General features: G+C 38.7%; 1 protein-coding gene across 13 annotated transcripts in view; it reads left to right on the top strand.

Annotated features, from left to right (window-relative positions):
- Positions 1-15289, top strand: part of NCOA2 (nuclear receptor coactivator 2) — a 289669-nt gene that overhangs the window by 227125 nt on the left and 47255 nt on the right. For all 13 annotated transcript variants that reach the window (XM_036998040.2, XM_036998037.2, XM_036998034.2 and 10 more), the window contains 5 exons: positions 4107-4210; positions 8007-8184; positions 11002-11190; positions 14093-14194; positions 14491-14634. In XM_036998040.2, the coding sequence (XP_036853935.1) occupies positions 4107-4210; positions 8007-8184; positions 11002-11190; positions 14093-14194; positions 14491-14634 (717 nt within the window). The remainder of the gene's footprint in view (positions 1-4106; positions 4211-8006; positions 8185-11001; positions 11191-14092; positions 14195-14490; positions 14635-15289) is intronic.

Raw genomic sequence — 15289 nt, 5'->3', positions numbered from 1 at the left:
TTTACTCTATGAGTAGTGAAAATTTCCCATTCTCTTACTATATACTATATACGAATAGTATTGTGTAAATATTGGAGTATTTCCAAAGTTCTATCCAAATAATTAACACTCATTTAAAGTTTTCTTTCAAAGCACGTGTTCTACTAATATAATTTTAAATTGATATGTGTGTTGTTTTCAATTCAGGGATTCCTAGAATTCCAGCATAGACAAACTTCTTGCTAATGTTCCTTAACATTGGTTTTCAAAGGCTTGGCTACAGTTTCCTCAACACTCGATACCACACATCCACCCCTACCGCTTTCCTGTTAGGCTGTTAGGCCGTTGGCGTTTGCCATCCACTCGCATATCCTGCAGAATCCAGCCAGTGAGAACGTATGCGACATATTCTGAGCCATGTCCGCCCATATTTATCTCCCCTTTGAACGTGAAATTTGTTTGCAGTTTAGCCCGAAGTTGTTCTTGTTTGGTTCAGTTGTAGTCATTTTGCCCTTCCAGCTAAATGTGATCTCTCGGCTGGGTAGAATTCTTCGCTCTACTGGTATCACAGGCTTAGGGAGGGAGGCGCAGAGCCACACCCGGAGACACGTGGTTGGAGACCACTGCCCTGGGGCTGTGGTGGCTGGCCAGTTTGCTCATGGGGCCATTCATCCTCGGGGACTTATTGTTACCTGCTTCATTTCTCCTTTTGAAGATTTATCAGTTGAATATTCTAAAGGGGAAAATAAGTGACATTTATTATTACAAATAATATTTCAGGACAATAATTAGTTTTACCCAGGCTTTCCAGCAGAGCCCAAATATGTTTTGTCAGATCTAAATCAGCACCTACTTTAAATTTTAGACCCTTACCCTATGTCTGATCTGTAGGATCCTAAAAATAAAAGAAAATGCTCTGCAGATAGGACTCGCATTCTACATATTTCCTGGTAAGTCTAAAATTCAGTGCCAGAGCATATATTGCTAGAATATTTAGAATACCCTGGCATTGAAAGTTTATCAGTCTTTTAGGTACCTGCATGATTGGGTTTTCTAAGTTTGAGTTTTTAAAATTCCCCAAAATATTAACTGATGAATTGAGGGAATTTGGGGTCTTCAGAAGGATGATCAGATCCTCCAAATGTAAACATCTCAGAAGGCATACTGGTTGTCTTTAAAAGACTAGGGAATGGATCATCATAAACATTGTTATTTTATATTCATGTTGCCTTGAATTGCAGCCATTATTATAGATACCACAGAAAACACTAATTTATTACTACTGTGATATCAGAATCTCATATAACAAATAGCCTGATGTTTTCTGGTAGTCAGTGATAGGTACAGAGTTGCCTTTGTGATAAGCAGCTATTGCTTCATATCTAGCTCTCCCCCAAGATTAACGTGAATTAAATCCATTCTTTAAAAAGAATGAAATCACCAGTTTTACCAGTGGGAGGATAGGAGACTTGGGGACACTGTGAGAACATAAGATGCCTTGAAACTTACTAAGGCAAGACAAGATGACTGGTTATATCAGACTGGTTCTTCTCAGGAAGCCCTTCCCCCATATTTCTGCCTATTCATCCCTGGAGGGCCTGTGGATCTGAAAGGGATAATCAGTTTCTTGTCCCCCCACCATCCTTTTTCCACTCCACTTCCCTCTTAAACTTCTGGGAAGAAGTACCAGCAGGAGGGCTAGCCTTTCGGTCAGCCACCAGCTATTATATTAAATGATCCTCCTCTGACATAGGGACAGTACTAGTCATTGAAGAAGATAAAAATACAGTCCCCCCTTCATGAAACTTACCGTCTGGTGGGGAGAACGTACTATTCATGGAATATACTCTTTCACCTCAGAAAGTGGGAAGCAGAGGGTACCTTCCTAGATGGATCAGAATTTCATGCAAAATTCTTCTCAGTCTGCAAATTCTGATAGACCCTCTCTGGGGGAGGTCTTTTCAAGCATACTATTCCAATTTGAGAATCACTGCTGCTGCTGAAAGACCCTGCCGATGGGAGCATGGTTCTCTGAATATCAGGAGGCGGGAGAAGGGCTGCCGATCACTTTGTACATGTGTGAGTACATTGCTCCTACCCACTGACTGCCACAGTACCGAAGACAAAAAAACAAATGAGAATGCAGCAGGGCCACATAAATACATAATAATGATTATATGAGTTTTAAGACTGAGTATTAATGAAACTCAGGGTCCTTGAGCCTGAAGCCTGCTCGGACCTTGGCAGAGCAGGGCTGTTAGTTTAGATGAAGCAGCTATTAATAGTGCCAGTCCTATCCCTAGACCAGTGGGTAAGAAAGTGAGCAGAAACTGAAGAGAAATCTACAGCTGTAACAGAATGAACTGGCAAAGAAAAAAAAATAGTGTGCCCCAGTATGCATTTATTGGAAATACATTTGGCAATGAAAAATATTCTAGGAAAGTGAGGTATGGGTGGGGCTGGGGGGTCATATGCAGTAATTGTCTGGAGAGCCTGAGATACTTCCTGCCTTGGTTGAGGCTGAGGAACTGGGCAGAGACCAAGCCGGCAAAGAGGACAGGCATAAAGGAAGCTAACAGTCAAGAGTAGGGAAGACAGCAAGGAAAAGAAATGAAGTGAGGACTGACAACGTCTCCCAATATTGAATCATAAAGGTTACTGGACAAGTCGTGTTTCCCCTAATAGTGATCACAATTACTTAGATCTGAGATGAATCAGGACTGTAAAGTAGTTGAAAAAGCAGGTACAATCTGCTGACCATAAGCTCTGCAAAGAAATTACTATATTTGGAACTCAGGAAGAACAAAGACAAATAAATATGCTAGTAGTAAGTGGTATTTGTAAGCTCTAGTTTTTAGAATGTGTTTTACATCAACCCCATTTACTATTGTCACAGTCCATGATGTACAGATGACAGGTACGAAGGATTTAAAAGGTTGAAGTGACTTGCTCTGACTCATACTTCTATTAAGTGGCTGAGCTTAGACTTGAAGCACACAGGTCACATCTTCCCCTTTGCACTGATAAATGTACAATGTGGATGCACTCATCATGGAAGTGGAAGAGGTGGAGGGCCTGCATAATTCCCAGTTGTTTCTCAGGTACAAGTTAAGCTTTCTGGATATTCACAATACTATGTAAAATTTATTTAAAAAGAAGAAGCAAAATTTACTAACATCCTGAAAGCAGGTTAATTCTGAGTACTAAAATGATGTACATTTTCTATATTTGTATTTAATTACAATGATAACATGCAGTGTAAACAAGGATATAATTTATTCAGGTATAAGTAATTGGCACATTGTTTCTGTGTTATTTTCTAGCAAGTTGATGATACGTATCTATGACACTTTAAACTTTTTGGTGTTCTTGAAATAACTAGTTACATATCTACTGATAACAGTGCATCTATTACTTCTCTGAGAGTTGTCCACAACGGACCGTTTTCCCGGACCTTGTGGGCCTGAAAGCTGCCCCACACATCTTGTGCACCCCTGTGCTGGATAAAAGAACAACCGCTGAAATTCTCTGGGTACTCGATAGGGTGCCTCTGCCCTAAATCGTTAAGCACCTTTAATTAAGTCAAGAACCAAATCTTTCTAGTGACTTTAAATGTGAATGTGATAAGAAATGGAACAGTACAAGAGTCAAGGGAGTCGTCACAGAGTCACATGGTAGCAGCCACAGCAGATGAGGACTCCTTTTTTATTCCTTCTTCAAATATGTGCAAATGTGTCTCAGATTATGCCACTGAGTTCTGAACAACAGATCCTTCGTTATCCTAGTTAGGGGAGTCTCTTGAGTAGAGACAAATTGTGCCATAGTATATAGCAGTTTTGCAATCTGGGAAAAATGCTTGTCAGGGACTAGCATGAAAACACTAAACTCATTTTATTAGCTGCCTGTAAAGGGGGTCTGAGCCACAGGTTCTGGAGGTGCAAAGTTAATGCTCTGGCTCCTGCTATCAGCAGTTTCTTCTATTCGATGGCAGTGGGAATGTACTCTTAACTCTTTTATAGCCACAGCAGATCCCACTAGAGATTTTTTAAATCATTACAATAAAAATGTTTTCTGTGTCACTCTGTCCTTGAGAGAGTGTTGTCATCTCACACTTGTGTTTGTTGCAGAGAAAGCAGCAGCCGCGAACATAGACGAAGTGCAGAAGTCAGATGTGTCATCTACAGGGCAGGGTGTCATCGACAAGGATGCGCTGGGGCCCATGATGCTGGAGGTGCACATCCTCATTTTGTTTCTGTATTTTATAATGCTGATCTTTTTATTATTGCATATAACTTACAGGTGAATATAATTTAAGGATAATCCACACTTAATTTTCACTCTTGAGGTTAAAGTACTGCTGACCTCTTGAGTTTACTATGCATGTATGTTCAGGCCCCTGATTCCAGCATATATACATTTCAAAGAAGAAATACCAAATTAAATTAATTAGATTAGATTATAATTGACTGACTTTCACTGTCAGTCAAGCATTCATTTTGGAAAACAGTGTTCAAAAGTCCTGTTAAATTCTGTGAGATAATATATGTTAGCTTAAAATGTTCACCAAATTCTTAGATTTTATATATGCCATGTGCATATGCTTGTATATACAGGTTAAAATTTGAGGGCCAGAGACTTAACACTTTTTATTTTTGATTTTTGTTACTTCAGACTAATTAATCTCATAAAGATGAACACTGAAGTAATAAACAGAACTTTTAAGATAAGCATCACAAATGCAATGGTTGGTCTTAACTGCCTGTTTCTTATTAACTTTAGGAAGTTTTATGACCAGACTACAGTCTAGAATTTGTGAAGTCCACCTATTTTATTAACTAGTGCAGTATTAAACACCAAGTACTTTACTGTACCTATTCCAAAATTAAAATTCAAGATGTAGGCTATGATAAGATGAGGGAAAAAATGTCACTGAATATATAACAAGAGGCAGAGAGCCCTGAGACATAAATTATGTCAGTTCTCAAGATAATTTACTTGCTGATGATTATGATGAGACTGAAAAGTGCCGCATGGCCAGCAGCTTTGCAGCATCGTCACTGTAGAATCACATAACCAGCGGCAGCAGCAAAGATAACCAATAATTGTCCCTTTTCTTCAGTTGGCACATAAGACGATTTTTATTTTTAGAAACTAATACTGTGAAAATCTACCATGTAATTAATTACAAGGGTGGGGAGAGCACAGAAAAAATGTGAAGATCGTTTGACCCCATCTATGTATTTAGAAATGACAGAATTCATTCCCTGGGGCTGGACCTGATAGCCAAAAGACTTTTAAATGACCCCATGTTGTCCTTGCGTATTTCTCCTGTATTTCACTGGCTTGAAAACATCTAACTACAATTTTCAAGAGCAAAAACAACTTGATTTTCCAGAGTCAACAAAGGCAGTGGAAGGTTGGAGAGTCTACTTCCTCCTTGGTTCTTAGAAGCAGATTAGAAAATGCTAAGCAGACTATTTAGATTAGATGAAAGAAAATAGGTAGCTTCTGATAACAAAAAAACTTCTGAGTTACAGAAAAATTGATTTGAAAATTATGGTAATCTAAATTGTTAAAAGTAGGAAATTCCCATATATCTGCTTATTCCTTAGGTGAGGGAAAATTAAAGTAGGGCAGAAACTCCTGGGGAAACTTTTGACGCCTCTAAAAAGAAAGGCTGGGAGTACCCACAAGGCTGTGATTCAAGCCCTTCGAGAGCTAGCAAGTTCATTGATTGTAGAGATCAGATTGCTAGATATCAGTAGGCCTTATCTCAAAAAATCAAACCAACATTTTTGCTGTTTCAAAATAGTCTTCTGAGAATTCAGTGTATTCAGCACTGAGTGGGTACTTGTGTGGCAGGACTTCAGTGCTAAATATGTTAGAGAACTAATGCTTGAATCTAGTGACTTGAGGCTTAAATTTAAGCCCTTGTCCCTGTTGATGTGTAATAATTTAAACAGGGAAAACATGTTCTTGCTGAACTGTTCCTAGACATAGACGCAGGCTCATGCTTACATCATAGCGTAGTGGTTGCTAGGCAACAAAACCACGTGTCAGCTTTTCTCATCAGAGCATATCATAGTGAGCTTTAAAAAAACACGGTTTTATAAGGTGAAACACTTTCATCTTTCAGTTATACTACACCACAAATCAGTCTTTTTACCATGGTACTAAAGCAGTGGGAAGAAGCTATATGCACTTGCAAAAGTGAACTATAGGTAATATAATTATGAAAATCCCTGTTATGTATACATCTAAAGCAGTGAGTTTAAAAAGACACCTGGTACATATGAGCTGACCTGCTTCGTATCCCCCACACAGACTCACACATGCATGTACACACTCCAGTGAGGCTTTCAGGGGCTGACGCTAGTCTCTGATGGAAGGCCACTTACATACAGTCTTTCTTTGCCCTTTGTATCATTTATACCATTGGGAAAACGTGACAATCTTTAAGAAGACCTTAAAATCAAGGGTGTTGCATTTTTTAAAAAATAGTCTTTCACTGGTACCTTATGGTCAATTCTAATTTGAGAGAGCACTTAGTTTTATGATGAAAATAGAATTAAATTGAAATACATTCAAAGAACTCTCACAAAATAGAAGCCTGTTAAATAATAACTTAAAGAAAAAACAAACTAGGGGAAGAGTAAACACTTTATGCCCCATCCTACACATTTTTATATCAGTATGTACAACATTCATGTAAGATAGTAGTAAATCCACAGCATGGAGAAACTGTGTGGCATAAACTGGGTAGAGCAGGTGGCCCTGTTTCAAGGTAGGCCTGGTCATTGTCATGGCTTTTCTAGTCCTGACCACTCACCTGATCCATAAAACAGAGCTCTGCCAAGAAGGGATCAAATGGGAAGAGAGGAGTACCTAAGAGAAATTCACTGAACTCTCAACCTTTGCGTCTCCAAGGCGAACATGATAGGAAGTGGACTGGGGCAAATATTGCTGTAGACCCAGTGCTGCACAGCAACTGAAAACATGGACTTTGGGTCAGATTCCAGCTCTGCCACTGACTCGTTGCAAGAGCTTGGACAAATCGTTTAACCTCTTTGAGCCTCAATTTCTTCCTCCTGTAAATTGGAAAAGGTAAAACAGTCCTTCCCGAGCTGTAAATATTAAAATGACACAAAGTGTTCAAGGCACAGTAAACATGTTCAATAGCTATTACTGTTTTCTGTATTTCCTGAAATGATTCTAGATTCTTCATCTCCTTCCCTAATCTAGATTGGAGTGCCATCAAAGAGCAAGGCTATGCAGGCCTACTGAGGTGATTAGGGACTGGCATCTTGACGATCTACAGGAGGGCGCAGTTAATTAACTTTGCAGTTGTCACTGTTAGAGACCAAAACCTAGAGTCCCTTTCCAGTCTCAGGACAGTGCTGGCCTCGTCTCAGCTTGAGGTCCCAATGAAGGTCTCATCATATCGGAGAGACATCTCCCAGACCCTTTACCCCTGTACATCAAACAATAAAGGATTGATGTACCTTTAAAGGCCTGAGATTATCTGCAATTCTTTTCATTTAAACCCTGGCAGCTTTAAAGCTGTTAAAGTTTTCTGGGTTTTCCTTGGCATTTATCCTTAAACTGAGGGAAAGTTATCTATGACCCCTACCATTGTATTTCATGAGAAACAGTACAACAAAATTACTTTGTGTTCAATTGATAACATGAAAGTTGTTTTTGGTTCTGTGGAATACACCAATCTCATCTTGAAAACACAGATAAATGCCTGTACATTTTTACTTGGCAATTATTATATTCTGAGAAATTAACAGTTAGTATTTGTCATTGAGTTTGTGATAAGAAACCTGATCTAGCTTTCTCCCACTAAGTTTAAGTAATTTTGCCAAGACAAAATGCGTTAATTGTTTCTGAAAACTAGGGAAGGAGGGAGAGAGAGATCTCTTTTTTATCCACGTACGAATTATGTTTCCTTTAAAGGGGTCATTGCAATTGTACATGATTTTATGTTGCATCCTTTCTAACACAGTTTGTGCCTTTTCCCTTAGGCCCTTGATGGGTTCTTCTTTGTAGTGAACCTGGAAGGCAACATTGTGTTTGTTTCAGAGAATGTGACACAGTATTTAAGGTATAACCAAGAAGAGCTGATGAACAAAAGTGTATATAGCATCCTGCATGTTGGGGACCACACTGAATTTGTCAAAAACCTGCTGCCAAAATCTATAGGTAAATGATTATCTGCTGGGTTTCCCCTTACTTCTTCCCCCTGGCCCCACACTGTCTTGCTTGGCAGGGGTAAAGTAGAACCATGTTCTAAGAGTAACTGGGAAGTGATTTAGAGATGCTTGTGTGAAGTGTTTAAGCTTAGAAGTCATGGAGAAAAAGGCATCTGCAGATACTGTTCTTGAATGAGTGATCGTTTTGAACCTATGTTTAAATAACGTGCAAATAATTCAGGTGGAAAGTACTCAAATGGCCACTATTTTCACGGGGTTTGTTTTGTTTTTTAAGAAGGCATCAGATTGCCTCCCACCCGATGCAGTACCAGCTGACTCTGTTTTGTGTTTTTTCTCCATGACCATCTAAGAAGTAGAAAGTCATGAGAAGTCTGAGATTGAATTTATTTTGAGTCCTGCTTGTGAAATGAGTGTGTATGCAGGTGTATACAGCATTCTAAAAATAAAGTGTTAAGGAACAAGTGGCTTATAGAAGTTCAAGTGCTATCAGCCTGGGAACCCTAAATGGGTCCTTCCATTTCACAGACTCCAGTGACTCTGCAGGTCTCATCATCAGGTGCTGCCTCCCTAGCCACTCTCCCTGTTTCAGATTCCTGACTTCAGCTTGGAGATGCTGTCCAAAAGTGTATGTGATTATTAAGAGCTGTATTTTAAAGTAGGGGATTCACGGCGTGGGCCCGCTTCAGTTGCTGCTCTAGACTATTACTGTTTCCACTTACAAAGTGGTTCTTTTTTTAATTTTCTCACTTAAACTGATGATGCTAAGAACATCTTCACCGATAAAAAGAAGTGCATATTTTTAGTACAGAATAGGGTCAAGTCCAGAGTTAGGAAGTATTTCTATTCTTTTTCTTAAAACTGTTTATATTAGCTGGTTTTATTGTCACCACCATGGTAAGAAAAGGGCCTTTCAAATTCTGACATGGCTAGTTTTTCCTAAATTAGAGATAACCCTTTTTTCAAAGTGACTGCAATAGTAATAGAAAATACATGAATGCCTGTGCAAGGTTCTTTTATTATATTCTCTAGTAAATGAACAAGAAAATGGGATTTTTTATTTCAAGTAACTAATATTTTCAAATCTCTATTAATTTTATGATGTCCTCAAAGGACCTATACTTATTAGTTTGCTATTAATATATTAATTCACTTGTCTGAAGAGCTCTTTGCTTTACTTTAAATTGTACTTCTTTATACTTTCAAATTACTTATTAACCTATGTTAATAAGAACTCTATTTTCTTTCTTCTTGATTACTCTTTGAAGTCTCCATTATGTAAATACGCTTTTAAGAATGCTGATAGTGCAGTAAACTTCCCCAAAGTCTGCATGGAATGTAAAGCTAGCTACAATTCCTTCTATAATTCTAAAGCAGTTTCTTATAGTTAACTTAGCATTCCTTTTTCTTTCTAGGGTTTGTTTCCTTTTATATTCCTCTACAGCCAGTGGCTGTGGGTTGAGCCCTGCATTCACCATGATACCTTCCGTGTTTCTGTGCTTTTTCTACCTAGTGACTTTTGAGAATGTTCATCAGCTTATCTTATGACTGGCCCTTTTTCGGATCCCCTCTTTCATTATCCTACCAGTCCTAATATATTTTAGATAAAGCATAGGAACAGTGAAGAAAAGCAGACAAAAATGGGAATTAGGATAGGTTCTGTTTCCAGCTCCTTTAGCTCTCACCCGAACATTTCTTTAGACATGAGTTTTCTCACCTGCAGAATGAGGACGTTGATCTGGTGATCATTAAATGCCCTGCACTTCTCAGAATCAGTCATCCTTTTATTTCTTTCATTTATTTCTCTAATGCATTCCCCCCCAAAATGATCTTTCTTCTCTTTTATTGTCTCTTTCTTGAATTAATATATACATGTCTGAGTATTTATACTAAAAGAGAGAAGACGTATGATGGAGTTTTTCCACGTGAAAAGAAATAAGTGACATTGGCAATGTATCCTCAGGGATTTTTCAGTCTTACTGAGGAAATATACATGAGACAGAAACGACTACAATAGAGTATTTCAGCAACAGCCAAGTTATAGAATATACACTGAAATTTCTGTAAGATTTCAGAAGGGAAAAATCTGCAAGACGAGGTAGTGTGAGGTTCCTAGTGTAGTTGGTTAAACACATGGAGGATCTCAACTTTAGAGCAGGAGTAATGTGAATAGGAGAAGTAGAGGCAGTCTGACTTTTAGATACGGTGGCTGGAGCAAAGGTAATCTATGGGAACTGGGTATAGAGGGTGGTGGGGAAGGCTTGTGCTGGGCAATAGGAAAGATCTGGTTACATGGATAAGATGGGGCTGGTTAGTGGGATTTTGATTTATCAGTTCAAATGGACTTCATACTTCTGCTACATCAAGTTTAAATCCTTTTCTAAAGAATTTAATGCATGCTACAGTTGATGCCACTTCCAGATTTTTGAGCATGGGGGGCAGGTAGATACCTAAAACTGGACTGCAAGTAGATTGAACTAAATTTCCAAGAAACCAAAGTTAGGGAAAACTGAATATAGCGAACTGTGGTATTCTAATAATAAATATTTAAGGCCTGAACTTGAAGGGAGTGAGTCAGGGTGAAGATTAAGAAGTGTAAAAGACATTGTGAAAATCCCAAGAAATTCCCACATTGTTAGAACATTAAGCCAAGAACGTTTCCCCTCCAGATTATGAAATTATTTAGAAATGTATAAGTGCTATAGAAAGGTAAAGTGATCATATGTTTCCTACATCGTTTTGATAATTCCACAGCAGTGAGTCTGATGTCAGTTTCTTTTTCATACTGGATTACTTTTGCCTTACTCAGTGAATGGGGGATCTTGGTCTGGAGAACCTCCTAGGCGTAACAGCCATACCTTCAATTGTCGGATGCTGGTAAAACCTTTACCTGATTCAGAAGAGGAAGGTCATGATAACCAGGAAGCACATCAGAAGTACGAAACTATGCAGTGTTTTGCTGTTTCTCAACCAAAGTCCATCAAAGAAGAAGGAGAAGGTAGGGCATCTCTAGGATATTTTATATATCTATGTATTTATTTCTGTGCTGCTTCTTTCACTCTTAATCTAAAGTAAGTGACCACATGAAGAAAACTTTAGAGGCAGTTCCTGTGTTCTTTTCACCTATTCAACAATATTTGTGACAAATTCAATTTTTCAGTCTTTAAAATAGTGCTATCCAGTGGAGTTTTCTGTGGTGATGGCATTGTTACATATTTTCAATGTCCAAAAATGCAGCAGTCACAAGCTACATGTGCCTATTGAACATTTGAAATTTCAACAATGTAACTGAGGGACCAAAGTTTCTATTTGATTAAATTTACATTTAAATGGTCACATGTGGCTAGTTGCTACCCCACTATCTTCAGCTCATTTAGTGATTGACCTCAGGGATCCTAGGCTCCTCTGAACAGCTACTGCAAGCTAAGAGCCACAACCCTAGAGAAATGCACATGGAAACAAACAACATTTTTCATATACTTTCAAGGAATAAATGGATTCCATATAGTTTATCCATGTATGCTGGGTCCAGAATATGGTACTAGAATAATACTTGGGAGAGAATAGAGATGAGAGTGGGGAATAGAAAGGTTTTCAAACTACAAGCTCTTAGGCTCTCTGCCTCTTAAAGAGATGCTGATGTAGTGCCCACCCCCTTCACCCCAAGCAAGCCAGCCCACACTGAAGTGTCACTTGCTGCAGTATGAGACAATACTGAAGAGTGCATTCTGCATCTGTAGCAGACAGGGTAAAGCTGAGGACCACTGGTGAGTAGAAACACTGTAGGCTTTATAATCAGACAGGCCAGTTCCTAATTCAGCCACCTCCCTGCTCTTCGACTTTGGGCAAGCACCTTGATCTCTCTGAATATTAGTTAACTCTAAAAGGCAAGAGTACAAGTATCAGAATATAAGGATGGAATGAATGTGCCTGAACCATGACTGGCATTAATACTACAGAAATGCCCTGACTTATGGTGGTGCATATTCAGTTGAAATTGAAATTCAGATTTTGATTTGTGATCTCTTCCTGGGCTGCAGACTTCTGGCATATCATCTCTCCTGGTGCTGGGCAGCCACAGCTCCTGGTCAACCACGCCATCATGAGGGTAACAATCAATACATTTACCACCATTCTGCACCCATGCAACCATTCTGTTCATTTTCAGAACAATATTCAATAAATCACGTGAGGTTATCAACACTTTATTATAAAATAACTTTATGTTAGATGACTTTGCCCAATTAAAGGTGGAAGTTCTGAGTCCATTTAAGGTAAGCAAGGCTAAGCAACGAAATTCAATAGGTTAGGTTTATTATATGCATTTTTGACTTAATGATATTTTTAGTTTATGGTGGATTTATTGGGATATAATACCATTATGAAGATCTGTAGTTATTTAATCATTTTCTTAAAAAATATGTAATTTTTTTATGTTAAAGAAGTATATGTATTGATATAAAAAATTCACATGTGAAAAATATGGTATATGTACAGCAGGAATCCATTTTTATAACAAATAAATAATTCTTTTATTTAAATTTTGTTGGAAAGAAAGTAATAGAATTGTCATAGATGACAGTTTTTCAAGTTAGATTTTATATAGGAATGGAATGTCAAGTGATTTTTCCCTCTTCTGCAATAGAGTAAGTGCTGCTAAATCATCCATCCCTGATAAAATTGTAAAGCAATATAAAAAATGATGGCTGAGCTAATTTATGATTTTGTGCCGTATACTTAAACATTTTTTGTATATTTAAAATTTGATTCTGGATGTTAACATGCTATAGCATGAGAGTAAGGCTTCTGAGCCATAGTGTACTGAGATTCAAATCCTGGCTTCACCAGTTTTGTGTGATATTGGGCAACTTACTCAAACTTTAGTCTTTTACTCTGTTAAGTGGTTCCTCAGAGCATTGCTAAGAGGATTAAATGAATTGGGAGACTATAAAGCAGCTAAAAGGATGTCTGTCTTATAGTAAGTACTCAAAAATTTAGCTCTTACTATTTTGAGAATGAGGATTACATTTAATTTTGTGATACTATTTATTACTGGATATGTTTAAAGAACTTTAAAAGTAAACACTCATAAATCAATGACATAAGATATGAGGAGACAATTTTTTTAGCCAGCATTTTTTAAATTAAAAGGGCCATGCAATGTGCACTACATGTTACAAAGATAAATAAAACATTTCCCTGTTCTCCAGAAGTGAATACAGATGAATAAAGTAATTGCAATGGGATGAGGAATAAATGCTTATTAGCATTGGCTACGTGAGACACTAGCCATGGCCAATTCTAAGCTATAAGGCAGCTGCTTTGGCAAACGCTACCTTTCCTAGGATATGTCATCTGAATTTGGGTCTAGGCTCAGTTTATATTCTCCATCTTCAGTTGCATATTGCCTTTGTAGGGGTATTTACACAGGTTGGTAGAAGGTATCTAGTTTTCTTCTATCTTGGTGAACTGAAAATACATAAAGCAAACCCTAGACAAAGCAGAAGATCAGATTTTAGTTTTCATCTTTGTACTTCCTTGTGAATTGAACTGGTGGTTGCTTTTGGCCATTTAGTAAGAAAGGATTACATTCTTTTCCGTCCCTGGGGAGATGGTTTCAGATTGTTACCTCTACCATGGTGGATATACTTCCATCACATGCCATGTGGCTCAGCAGTTTATCCTCAGCCCCAGCTCAGGCAGTGCAGCACAGCCTTCTCCCCCAGCTGCTTCCCACTTCAGTTTAGGACAGACTGAAGCCAGTGAGAAGCAAAGGTGCATGGTGTTTTGTCACTCGCGCTGTTACTGATTTGCAAGGTTCTGCTACCATAGGTACATTTGAGTTTGTTTGAATTGCTAAAAAAGCCTAATATGGTAACTGTCACTATATATGATTGAAGATTTGCAGTCCTGCTTGATCTGTGTGGCAAGAAGGGTTCCCATGAAGGAAAGACCAGTTCTTCCCTCGTCAGAAAGCTTCACTACTCGCCAGGATCTCCAAGGTAAGTTTGCTTTGCAAGAAGACCAGAGAAATAACTTCAGGATACTTATGTATTTGTCAGTGCGAGGAATATGTTTGGAAGACCGTGAAGAACTACTCTAGTGCCTGTGGTGGCAATGGGGGTGCAGAGGGCTGGAGCCCAGGAGAGGTGGGGCGCTGAGTTTTATTGTCTCCCCCCTTTGGTCCATGCACTTGTGCCATCTATTCTAAATAAATAAGTGTTATCTTTTTAAAATTTCATTATTTGTATAAATAATAGATTGGTATGTAAGTATAATGCTTGCTGATACTTAATAGGCAAGATCACATCACTGGATACCAGCACCATGAGGGCAGCCATGAAACCAGGCTGGGAGGACCTGGTGAGAAGGTGCATTCAGAAGTTCCATGCACAGCATGAGGGTGAATCTGTGTCCTATGCTAAGAGGCATCATCATGAAGGTAAGCATCTCTAAATGATATTTTCCTTGAAATTGGTTCTGCTCAGTTACTGCTCCCTGTGGGAGGTTTCTCTGTAACAGTGACTCCTGAAGCTCCCCTCAGGGGACTTGGATATCTGTTGACTTTTTGTGTTCATCTGTACATCCATCATTTGGCCCAGAAGATGTTGCCATCTGAAGAAATGTTTAATGGGAGAACTGGTAAGGCACAAGAACGTGATGCAGGAACGAAGAGGAGGTAATTCCAGAAAGACAGGTGAAAGGAAAGGGAGAGGTCACTTTCTTTGATACTAAGGCTTCTAGATGTATGAAACACCACAGGAAGGCACTATCTGATATCAAAAGAAATAGTCTCTGAATCATAAGGAAAATCTGGAAATAAGAGTGAAATGAAATTTGCAAGAGCAAGTGAATTCCTGATAGAGGTGATAGTGAGATCCTAAGCCCACCCTCCAAGGTGATGACCACTGAAGACTGCCCAGATGTTTCTGGTAAGACTTGGTAAGAGGCGTAGATTCCACAGGAAGGCCCCAAAGAGATGAAGGTACATGTCTTGGACACTTGGTAAGAGGCGTAGATACCACAGGAAGGCCCAAAGAGATGAAGGGACATGTCTGAGGTCACATAAATAATAGTGGGGCAGCTGAAACTAAATC

The sequence above is a fragment of the Manis javanica genome, chromosome 2, assembly GCF_040802235.1.
Source record: "Manis javanica isolate MJ-LG chromosome 2, MJ_LKY, whole genome shotgun sequence".
Classification (NCBI taxonomy): domain Eukaryota; kingdom Metazoa; phylum Chordata; class Mammalia; order Pholidota; family Manidae; genus Manis; species Manis javanica.
Note: the sequence above shows the minus strand (reverse complement) of the source record. Positions and strands in the feature narration are given on the sequence as shown.